Source organism: Microcaecilia unicolor, chromosome 1 (assembly GCF_901765095.1).
Source record: "Microcaecilia unicolor chromosome 1, aMicUni1.1, whole genome shotgun sequence".
In the NCBI taxonomy this organism is placed as follows: domain Eukaryota; kingdom Metazoa; phylum Chordata; class Amphibia; order Gymnophiona; family Siphonopidae; genus Microcaecilia; species Microcaecilia unicolor.
Window position 1 is genome coordinate 460,601,566 of NC_044031.1, and position 12,480 is coordinate 460,614,045.

Below are 12,480 nucleotides of genomic sequence, written 5' to 3' on the forward strand. Positions count from 1 at the left end.
TAGTAGCATTAAGCAGCACAATTGTAACAGGTAGGGGGGGGATGGGCCTGGGTCCACCTGCCTGACGTCCACTGCACCCCCTAACAACTGCTCCAGGGACCTGCATACTGCTGCTTGGGAGGAGGGTATGACATTTGAGGGTGAAAGTAAAAAGTTGTGAAACATCATTTGTTGTGGTGGGAGGGGGTTAGTGACCACTGGGGGAGTCAGGGGAGGTCATCCCCGACTCCCTCTGGGGGTCATCTGGTCATTTAGGGCACTTTTTGGGGCCTTATTCGTCAAAAAACAGGGTCCAGGAAAAGTGCCCTAAATTCTAGCTACAAACGCATCCATTATCGGCGAAGGGCGCCCATCTCTGTTCGGGTGATAACCACGCCCCAGTTCCGCCTTCACCACGCCTCCGACACTCCCCCGTCAACTTTGTCCGCATCCGCGACGGAGTGCAGTTGAAAGCGTCCAAAGTTCGGCTTTCGATTATGCCGCTTTATTTGTTTTTGTGAGAAGAACGCCCATCTCCCGATTTAGGTCGGAACTTGGGCGTTTTTCTCGTTCAATTATAAGCAGGATAGTGTACAGGGTACAAATTGTATTGCAATGATAGAGAGGATCAAATTGGAAGGGGGGGTGGAGTTGCACCATATGTTAAAGAGGTAATTCAGTCAAATAAAATAAAATAAACATTCTACATGAAACAGATAGCAGCGTTAAATCATTATGGATAAAAATTCCATGTGTGAAGGGTAGAAGTATTTTGTAGGACTGTACACTGTCTGCCGGGACAGAACAGACAGACTGATGAAGAAATGTTTACAGAAATTAGGAAAGCAGGCAAATTTATTTATACATTTGTACCCCGCGCTTTCCCACTCAAAGCAGGTTCAATGCGGCTTACATAGTAATTGGGATTACAAATTGGGCAACAGTATAATAATGGGTGATTCAATTACCCCAGTATTGACTGGATAAATGTCATATCAGGGAGCACCAGGGAGATAAAATTTCTAGATGTAATAAATGACTGCTTCTTGGAGCAACTGATCCAGGAACTGACAAGAGGGGGAGCCAGTTTAGATCTAGTCCTTGGTGGCATACAGAGCATAGTACGAAATGTAACAGTGTTGGGTCTCCTGGGAAACAGTGATCATAACACAGTCAAGTTTGAGCTACTATCTGGAATGAAGCCACAAATAAAACCTACTGTAGATGCATTTAATTTTTGAAAAGGCAACTATAATAAAATGAGGAAAATGGTTTAAAAAGAAACTAAAGGATTGGCGTGGACATTGTTCAAAAATACCCTCTTGGAAGCGCAGACCAAATGCATTCCACGAATGTGCAAAGGTGGAAAGAAGAGAAAACGACAGGATAATGGTTAGAAAGTGAAGTGAAGAGGCTATTTCAGTGAAAAGAACGGCCTTCAAAGAATGGGAAAAGGACCCAAATGAAGAAAATAAGAAGCAACATAAGCACTGGCAAGTCAGATGCAAAGCATTAATAAAGAAGGCTAAAAGAGAATATGAAAATTAAGTTGCCTCTGTATCGCTCCATGATGCGACCTCACCTTGAGTATTGCATTCAGTTCTAGTCGCTGTATCTCAAAATAGAATTAGAAAAGGTTCAAAAAAGAGTGACCAAAATGATAAAGGGTATTCTCATATGAGGAAAGGGTAAAGAGGTTAAGGCGCTTCAGCTTGGAAAAGAGACGGATGAGGGGAGATAAGATTGAGATCTACAAAATCCTGAATGAGTAGAAGTGAATCAATTTTTACTCATTCCAAAAGTACACACACTAGGGGGACACTCAAGAAAGTTACATGGAAATATTTTTAAAACAAATAGGAGGAACTTATTTAAATGGACTTGGATTGGTGAACACACTCATGGGAGAGGAAGGTAGGGAAGATAAATGGCTTATATGTTACATGGTTAACGCTGATATAGAATTACATGGTATAGGTACAGGGAGGGAGGGGTGGGGGGGGGAAGGGGGGGAAAGGAACATTTAATGAAACCTTTGATGTCATTCTAGATTAGATTATGATAGAAACCAAAACGGAAAAAAACAGACAAAGAGTTGTATCAGGTAAATGTTTATTGATTATATTTGCAATTGACTGTAATATCAATACAATAGCTTCTTCTTTTATTATTAAATAATACAGAATAGGGGTTGGGGGGAGGGAGGGACAATGTTATATGACAAAATTTGATGGCTGTATGTACTGATACTTGTTTTAAGTGATGTTCCACTGAGTTATATACAATGTTTCGAGAATGACATGTTCCGGTGGCTTTGTACTTTTGGTGTGGTCATCAATAAAATTGTTAAACATAAAATGGACTTGGGGAAAATCCACTGCTTATTTCTAGAATAAGCAGCATAAAATGTATTGATCTGATTTTGGATCTTGCCAGGTACTTGTGACCTGGATTGGCCACTGTTGGAAACAGGATGCTGGGCATGATGGACCTTCGGTCTGTCCCAGTATGGCAACACTTATGTAGTTATTTTTCCACTCAAAGAATAGTTAAGCTCTAGAGCTCTTTGTCAGAGGATGTGGTAACAGCAGCAGCATATCTGGGTTTGAAAAAGGTTTGGACAAGTTCCTAGAGGGAAGTCCGTAGTCTATTATTGGGGTAGACATGGGGGAAGCCATTGCTTGCCCTCAGATTGGTAGTTGCCATTATTTGGGTTTCTGCCAGGTACTTGTGATCTGGCTTGGCCACTGTTGGAAATAGGATACTGGGTTAGATGGACCATTGGTCTAACCCAGTATGGCTATGCTTTTAAGTTCTTTGGAGTGGAGCGGGTGTGGGACAGAAGTGGGGCTTTCATTTACATATGTAACTCAGAGAATACAGTAAATTAACCCTGCTACATTTAGACACACACAGTTACTGCGGGTGCCTAAGTATTAGGTGCACTGACATCGAGTTATGCTAGTATTAAGTAACAGAACTTTGGTGACTTGATTCCACTATAGAACAGGCTGCCACCATTGTGGCCACAGTTACAAAATTGCCTTTGTAGCCTGTAAGTTCCATCACCCACCATGATAAACATTTGTAATTTATGAAAAAGGTAAGTCATGACTGGTTGCTCATCTCTTGGGCTCTCCTTCCCCTCTCCTTCTGTCCCCAATATTCTCTCTATAGTCGCCCAAAGAGTAATTGTGAAGCCCTGACCTCTCTAAACCAAGCCCCCTTAACCCAACTATATAGTCCTTAGGGCCTCTCTGAACCTCTGCCCTGACATTAAAGATGTTTCATTTTCTAATTCCTTTTATTTTTTCCTAAATCACATGTCCCTTTTTAGTTTGGATTTCCCACCTTTGTTTCTCCAGTGATTTTATAAACAGTTCCTCAACTAATCTCATAATTGCTTGAGATTCAGAAATTACAATTAAACAAATATTCCTTAATTATTGTAGTAATCATTATTACAAAATACGGAAACTGCTCAGTTTTGAAATATGAATATTGTTACTTTGGTCAATAAGGACTGATACCAATCTAATTGACATCATTAAATGGAGATAGACCGTGAAATACTGAATCACCACTAACGAATCTGTTTCAAGGAAAAATGTCTGTGAAACAGAACATCTCCTCTACAGAATGCCTTTCTGGAGCACCGCAATTCAAATCCAGGCACCGAAAGTCACAGAACCAACATTCTTCCTTGCTTCCCCTGAACAAATTTCACTATCTACTTGCCTTGAGGGAAAGGCAGGATGTAGATGCTGAATGTTATTGTAGCATAGCGATTTTTCAAGACATAGCATAGTTCATATAAGCCTTGCCTTGTCACAAGGTATTTCTCTGTTCAAGTGTGCTTACAATCTAATTTTAAGCAATGGAGGTGAAGTGACTTGCCCAAAGTCACAAGCAGCAGCAAAGACCCTGGCTTCCTTGGTTTCTCAGCCTCCCTGCTCAGAACCTCTAGGCTTGCATTCCTCTCTCTCCAGCGACAGATTAGCAGCCACACATGTCAAAGTCACAGACCTTAGAGCAATCCATGTGGAAAAGATGGCATATCTGTGTTAAGATCACCCTGTTACCTTTTGGTGTTGGCTTTGGGACATGAACAAAGAGAGCAGTCATTGATCGACCCAGTTACTTTTCCATAGTATCCAGAGGCACACACATTGCAGTTATCACCCCCTGTATTATCTCGGCAGTTCTAGAAAAAGAACAAAAAGAGGGATTACTAAGAAACATAAGAAAAATAAAGTAAATGCATGTTGGTACTGATTCTCTTTTGTTTATGTGAATAGTGTTATGATTTTGTCTATGGCCTTATGGTGGGAATTGTGGGCCCCTATGTGGGGCCCAGGAATCATTGCAAGGGGCTGATATGAAGCACAGCCACCATAGGCACCAAACTGGTGGAGAGAGGGACACCACATCCAGGGCCAGCAGTGTGAAAACAAACTGGTGCTCTCTCACTCTCTCTTCCCAGGTCAGAAATAGAGAGAAAGAGAAAAAGAGGGGACAGGGAGAGAGAGTATGTGGAGTGGAGATATTGCCCAAGCCTTTCCAGCAGTGGCTCACCCTCCTTGCAAGCCCCTGACACCAACACTTATAAGCAGCAAGAGTGGCAGCACAGAATGGAGGTAGCTATGCAATACAGCCCTAGTGCTGCGTAAGCTTCTCACGTTCCTCAGCAAGTACCACATTCTGCATCTGTGTGGCCACTTCCACCCCATTAGATTGGATATTGGTTCCGAAAGGGTGCTAGCAGGTGAGTGTGTCTAGCATGGAATCCCTCTACAGCCTGTATAGCCACATGGGTTGCACACCCCCAAAAGTGGACCTTGGCCACACCACATATTTGGGTCAGTCTAAATATGCAACTATGCAAGCCTAATATGCAGGGAGGCACTGAAAATAATCAATGCGTTTTATCTCACAACAGTTCTCTACATGCCACGAACTAGTAAGTCCAGCATTTTAGAAAGTAAGGGCAGGAAGAGAAATCAAAAAGTCTTCTAGTCTGCTCCAAGTCTCAGCCACCAAGCAGGGTCTACCATATCAATGGTAACAGCTCTAGTCCTTGGATGCCAAGTGAATGTGCAGCTCTTACCAGTCTCTATTTTTAAAGTCTTGTAACTAATGATCATTCATCACAGTATTTGGACTGTTTCTTACAGAATCATGCATTTATCCTCTAAATCTGTCCATCCACTGGACATTCAGAAATGTCTCGTATTTAAACCTTGATACATTCTCATAACAAAATTCTGAATTGTAATCCAAGAGTTTAGTTTTTGTTCTTTGTTTGCTTTACCCTTCACACCACAAACTGATCACACCACATCACTACTAAAACTCAAAAGGAGGAGTAGCACAGCAGGGCTGACGTACCTGGCATTTCCCAGTTTCAGGATCACAAGTTTCACTATGATTGTTGCACTGGCATGGTACACAAGGTGCAATGATGGGTGTGTGCTCCTTTGGCATTAGGTTCTGATGGGTATTCTCTGTAATAACCAACTGCACAGTCCTGTACATGGAGACAATGTCTTAAAAGGGTTGAAATCAACTACCAAATTAGACAGCTAGACAGCATAATTTTCTTCACACATGCAGAAATACCCTCTTAAGTGTTCACTAATAATTGTGACCTAGTTGTTCAAGCTTTCAGTTTTAGACACATCAGAGAAAACATTTTGGCCCCTACTGACCAAAGTGTGCTAAGAATTTATAATTCACATGTGCTGAGAAAATTAACAGTGTTAACTTTTGGACTGTTCCCAGTAATTTCCCATTCAGTTAACTCAGAGAAAGATTTAATAATAATAATAATAATAATAATAATAATAATGATAACAACAAATAACAAAACATATCACCTGCTCTAGCCTTCCAGTTCAGAACGGTTTACAGAATAAGATACTGGTCAATAACCAGGAATTACAATATAAAACTATAAAAATATTTCCTACCTCACTATCCACTTAACATTCAGAGCAATTAACAGAATAAAAAATGTAGTCTAATGTTCAACTGTTTAATTAACACTATACTAAATTCAAACATACTTCCTGAATAAAAATGTTTTAATATTATGAAAGAATTCTATATAAGAGCCGGATGATCTAATTATGTAGAAATTTCTTTTCTGAATCTAGCTGCTTGGAAGGATAACAAAATGATTATACCCTTTTTCCTAGAGTCCCTGTTATTTTTTGCTAGCTTAAAATGTCCATGAAAGTAAGATAAGACCAGGCCCATATAAGAAAATATGACAATTTAAACAAAATTCTGGCACATTATGAGGTATATTTTAGACAGAATGTACAAAACTGGAAATGAGAACATTAAGATCAGAAGGTCTTAAGTTCTGCTATTATTTTAGAACATGATCTGCGGATGTAGACCATGTTCTAAAATATATCCAGAAATGGATATTTATATACTGGTTACATGCAGCAGGATCAACATCTAAAATATCAGGTAGGTCAACACGCAACATAAATGTTTGAAACCTGCACATCTGTTTCACCAAGCTGTCCCAGCACCCGTATCACAGGGAGGGAGGGGGAGGGAATTAAGAGCCTATCACCCTAATCTCCAGTGGGGCGCTGCACAAAACAAGCAACTGTCTATAACCAGGAGCAGGTGTAATTCCAACATTATTCCCTTTCTGAAATGAAGAATGCTTATGTATCTTTTTGCCCCCTCCTAGTCTTGTCCAAAACAACCATATATCCAAAACATGACTAGGCTACTAAATGAACACGCCAAATGGACACAGATAAAATGCTACAGATAGGCACACCTATCCAGCAGTAGCGAAGCCAAGTTGAGGGTGCAGGGGGAGTGGAGAGCGGACCTGCCAATGGCTCCAGCGTATATTTTAAATGAGAAAGATCGTGTGAAAAATAGGCACGGTCATGTCCTTTGGGGGAGCAGCCGTTCCCCTGGCGACCCACCTAGCTATGGCTCTGCTATCCAGGTAGTGTTAAATGCACTGTGTTACCGGTCACATAACAGTTAATGTACAGTAACTTGCCCACAGTCCTGTCCCTTTGCCAACTATTCTCTTCCCACTCTGCATTAGCTGTTAACATGGAAATATTGTGCATTTAGGGGGTGCAATCTAAGCAGGGCACCTATTCTGTAAAGGAAAGTAAATCCAAGTTTCCTTTATAAGACATGTAGAAGTTAGATACACATGTATAATTTGGGCATAAGCACTTATACCAACCACAGAGCTGGTGAGAGAGCTTGTGCCAAAATGCTGGCAATATACACATAACTTAATAGCATTATACAAGTTACTCGTGTATATGTGTGAGCCCGCCCACGGTCCACCCAGACCTCCTCCACCTATGTGTATATGTCCCATAAGATATATGGTATTCATAGAAAAGCACCTAGGCAGAATTTTGGTATTTAATATGTGCATGTGCCATACATGCATGCTATTTACCCAGATAATTGGCATTACATGTTAGTGTCTTATCTCCCTAACTGCTAAGGTGTCATTAACTGCTAGAGGGCATTAACTGCTGCATTAACAGCCAATGCAGCTTAGCAAACAGGGCCCCTTAATGGGAGGTTCTGAAACTCTGGATGAGACCTGCAAACGAATTTTCAAAGGAAACTGGTCACACCACAGGGATGTTAATACATACAAATTTTTGCTTCTGCTCTGCAGCAGTGCCAAAGTCTGTGATTCAAACAACACAAAAATTTCAAAATGAAACCCTGTACATAGTTAACCGTCTCCCCTCACCCCAGAGGCACTCCTTTTCAGCGCAAGCAAATGTTCATGGCTGTTTACCCACAGAGGGGGAGGGCAATTTCAATCCCCCCCCCCCAAATTACCCAGATTATATTTACTTAACCATGTAAAATTGTTTGAATATCACCTTCCCCAACATTTAGGCCTTTTATTTTCAATATAGCTTCATACCTGGCATGAAAATCCAGAGTAGCCTGAAGGACAGTCACACATTTCTATGTGATGTGCTGCTTCTCCTCTCAGAATGTATTTCCTCCGCTTCAACTGCAATCTCCAGTGAGATATTTGAGATTCTTTATATTTAAAAAAAGGTACATAATTAGTAGTGATCAATGCTCTCAAGAGTTTCTTTGTGAGATTTACAACTCATCTTGTTTCTAAAAGTCATTTGGTTTGTCATTGAGTTAGAACATGTTCAGTTGAGGAGGAGCTTACAGATATGCAAATAAAGATATGTTATTTGCTAAAGAGAATGCAATGAAACCTATTTTAAGTACATAAAAAGGTCTGCTCAGAGGAAAAATTTCATTTTCACATTGCACATACAGCATGAGAAAACACAAATGCTCATTTTCAGCGTTTGTTATGTGTCATTCATTCACAAGAATTGTTTTATACAATTTATCGTTGATCATTTATTAAAATTTAATATACCACCAGGCTTAAAATAAGTCATTGCAGTCTACAGTAAAATAATCTGAAAGCAAACAAACTCCATAATTGTGAAAGAAAAGACACTAATGCATCCTCACAGATCATTCACCACAAAATTTGACTACTTACATTAATCAAAAAAATGAACAAAGTAATCCCCCTGTTTACTAAGCCGCTGTCACCAGTTACCGCGGCAGCAATGCCAACACAGCCCACTCAAAGGTGAATATTGTTTGTTTGCTTTTGTGTTTTCTTTATGTTGTGTGTTTTGAAAAACCTTCAATAAAAATATGAAAAAAAAAGTGAGTGGGGTGTGTCGGCATTAGCGCGTGGCTTAGTAAACAGGGTGGGTAAAACAACTAAAATAAACTTAAACTCTAATACAAGTTTTGACATTGCAGGAATGTCCTGATGAACCCGCCCATCCATAGTGATCTGATGTTCCAAAAGCTATTAAAAAAAAGTGTTTTTAAGTAACATCTTAAATTTCTTCAAAGACATTTCAGCCAATATTGCAATAAAAAAATTTCCATAAGGGCTTGAGTATATAACAGGGTGCCTATGTGAATGCTCCACAAAGGTTCCTGATCTAAGCCTATGGAGTGTAGTTACTAATGTGTGTTAAGGGAATAATGCACAATATTTACTTCTTAATTTTTTTTTATTTTTTGTTACATTTGTACCCCTCGCGCTTTCCCACTCATGGCAGGCTCAATGCGTATTGGAGGGTTAAGTGACTGCCCAGAGTCACAAGGAGTGGCCTTGCCTGAAGTGGGAATTGAACTCAGTTCCTGAGTCCACCATCCTAACCACTAGGCCAGTGGTCACTTGCATTAAGTAGCATACTACTACTCCAATTCAACATGTCAAGTGCATTCGATATGGTTAACCATAGTATACTTCTTCGACTTCTAGAACATTTTGGAATTGGTGGAAATGTACTTGACTGGTTCAAGGCTTTCTGACTACCAGGTCATACCAAGTAAAATCTAACACAAATATATCAACAATGCCTCAATAGTACTTGCTATTGTTTTGGGTGAACTAAAATGGTGGCAACCTCCGCCTATTGGCTTCAGCCCATGTAATAGACTAAAGGAACACCCCGTCTCCTGTTTTCCTCAACCTCCTTGAGCTGTGCTAAGGGAAGCCCAGGAAAATTGATGAGTCATCAAGCCTCCAAGTGTTTTAATTAGCACTGCTCTCTTGGAGAGAGAAGGGAATTATAGGAAATATCTAGGGGAAGAGATAGTACTCCAAAGGTTAGAGAAAAGAGTGCGTTTCCTAACATCGAGGGCTAGACACCAGTGCATTTCTTCCCACTTCTAAGGTAGGGCTCTCCAAGACTATGAAACATGGGAAACCTCAGCTCTAGTAAACCAGCATCCAGGTCTGGCGTGGGAGGTAAACTCTCCATAGTAAAGGGTGAAGACCTGGGTGTCACATTTTCAAGGCAGAAACTAGTTTCTTGAGCCCTTGGGCTACTGCCATGGAGCAGCAGTGGCAGGCAAAAACCACCCACACCAGAGACAAGGCAGAACTCTGGACAGGAACAGCTAGACTTCACCTGCACTTGACCGCCGTTCCTCAGGAGTTGAGCCCCTGGGTGCAGGCGGCTGGCAGGACTTACTGGACAGGGCAGGAACTGAATACCAACTAGGCTGAACAGAGACTGAGGGTCAGAGGGGAAAGGAATGTACATGGGCAGCAAGGCAGGAAGCTGGGCTAGGACTCACAGACAGACAAAACTACACAAAGCAGGAATGGACAAGCTAAAGGACAGGAACTGAAAGCTGACGAGCAGCCACTGAAACAGGGTACAAACACTGACAGAAAAGAGACAGGACTGAAAGCTGCAGAGCAGCCACTAAGCAAGAGACAACAGACAAACAGAAACTAGACCAAGAATACAAACCAGAAACAAGACTAAGAAATAAGCTAAACTAACACAGACGAACTAGAATCAGACAAGGAACTCAGACAAGAAACTGGACAAGGCAGAAGTGCACAGAGCACACCAACATACCAGGGACCTTAGACGATGCAAAGGCAAACATAGAAGTTTCCAGGTGGTTAATAAAGCCCATCAGCAGCTGAAGTACAGATGCAGGAATCACAAGGCAGCTACGGGTGCTGTTCAGGCACAAACAAGAAAAGCAAGTCTGGCGGCCTGGAAGATCCAGACCGGACTGGGCTGAAGTCTGGAACGTGTGACAGTTCATAGCAGCCACCGGTTCTGGCCACCAGAAGGCGAGGTGAGCACAGACAAGGAAATGGTCACAAACGTGACACTGGGAAAATGTTGAAGGCATTTCTCTGTAACAGGAATCCTCAGCCTTCAGATTAGCGGGTGGGGGTCATACTTCCATAGGTCACAGAACATAGGAGCAGAATTCCCTGAGGCTGAGAACCAGCCTGGTGCTCTAGGGCAGAAGAGTTACACCACAGGGGGAAAGGGCAGAATCCTCAGCTGTAGGAAGTTAGGAACCCAGAGTAGCTCCAGGATTCACAGTGAGTTCCCAGATGGTTGTGTATGTTTGTTCTCCTTCTCCTGCATTGTGAGATAAAAGGAGAGGCAATTTAAATATTATATGGCAGTCTGGAGGAAATGGGACTACAGAGAATTGTCCTGTTAGATTGTAGTACAGAGGGAGAGGGCCAGTTGAAAGAAAAACCTCACAGCTATTCTAATGCTGTAAGCACAGTGGTTTAATGCCGGTTGAAGGGAAAACCCCACAGTTATACTAATACTGGAAGGGATTTGTGATTAGTAACATTGAACTAAGAGAAAGCAAATCTGACCTGGCACTGGAACTTGTAACAGGCCTAGGTTGCAGTAGTCCTAAGATTGTAAAACCATTAGGAAAAACAGACACCAGCATTTAGCTCATAGTAATGGATTCAAAAAGTGTGGAGGTTTCCAGAGTGGGGTGCTCTGGCAGTAGTACATGATAGCAGGCTACATAATGAGATGCCAAAATATGCAAATAATATCCAAAACACCTCATTATTATGTAAATCAAATAATGCAGCTTGCACTGAACTTTCCAAGCTGTGCTATTCCAGGAAAAATAAGGCCATCTTAAAGCTGGTGTTTTTCCTTGCCCAGAAGCATCAGGACTGCTAACATGCAAAACATGCAGGGGATGTTAGAAGCCTGCAGTTCCATGGAGTGTGTGAAATGTCACATAAGTTGCCACAGCCATAACAAAACAAAAAAAAATAGAAGCTTTACATACACTGAACATTTATTAATGGTTCTATTTCCAATTTACAAATAATGACATGAAACTATGATATTTTACCTGCTTTGTAGTAGGCCTAGCCCATAAGAAGCCTTGATGAGGATGTAGTCAATATTGCTTAGAACTGACATGAAGTCAGAATGTGAAACAGACTGGTCAGACCTAGAGTTAAAATATTTCCAGGAATGCTAGGAGAGAAAACAATTCCACAAAAGCTTAATCAGTGCTACAAACGAGAAAGAGTATAATGAATTAATGAATATATTTATTAATATATTAGGACTTATTTACACCTTTTTGAAAGAATTCACTCAAGAATAAGTCAAACACAGGCAATAGACAATTACAGCAGTAAAAATATTAAACAGTACAAGGTCAACCATACGAAATATGCAGGGGGTGTTAGAAGCCTGCAGTTCCATGAGTGTGTGAAATAATTTAAAGAAAGTTGCACATGAAGTCAGAAAGGTGATGAATATAATCTCAGCTATGGTAGGAGTGGATAAACATTTCTTGCTACAGTATGTGCAGCCGATGAGCACAGAACACATCATTCACATGCAAATTTCTAAATTTACATGATCTTTCCAAAAGCTTTACGTAAAAAAATCAATGACTTATCCAGCTAATTAGGGAGTTAATTAGATAAAAGAAGTTATCAAAGTGGGCTATTGTTAAGATGGGTTGCTTTACTGTTAAACCTGTGTTATTGATAACTAGGTTTCATTGCATAAACCCCCAGATTCTGTATAGCATGACTTAAGTTTGTGTGCGCAAATCCAGTTATATTCTGGTTTTGTGCGTGCAACTTATTAATGAGCCAATCAG

General features: G+C 40.9%; 1 protein-coding gene across 1 annotated transcript in view; it reads right to left on the reverse strand.

Moving 5' to 3' along the window:
* LAMA1 (laminin subunit alpha 1) overlaps positions 1-12,480 on the reverse strand; it is a 357,026-nt gene that overhangs the window by 146,525 nt on the left and 198,021 nt on the right. Inside the window, 6 exon segments of the mRNA XM_030213227.1 lie at positions 4,062-4,183; positions 5,368-5,452; positions 5,454-5,506; positions 7,925-7,993; positions 7,995-8,046; positions 11,713-11,840. Coding sequence (XP_030069087.1) covers positions 4,062-4,183; positions 5,368-5,452; positions 5,454-5,506; positions 7,925-7,993; positions 7,995-8,046; positions 11,713-11,840 — 509 coding nt within the window.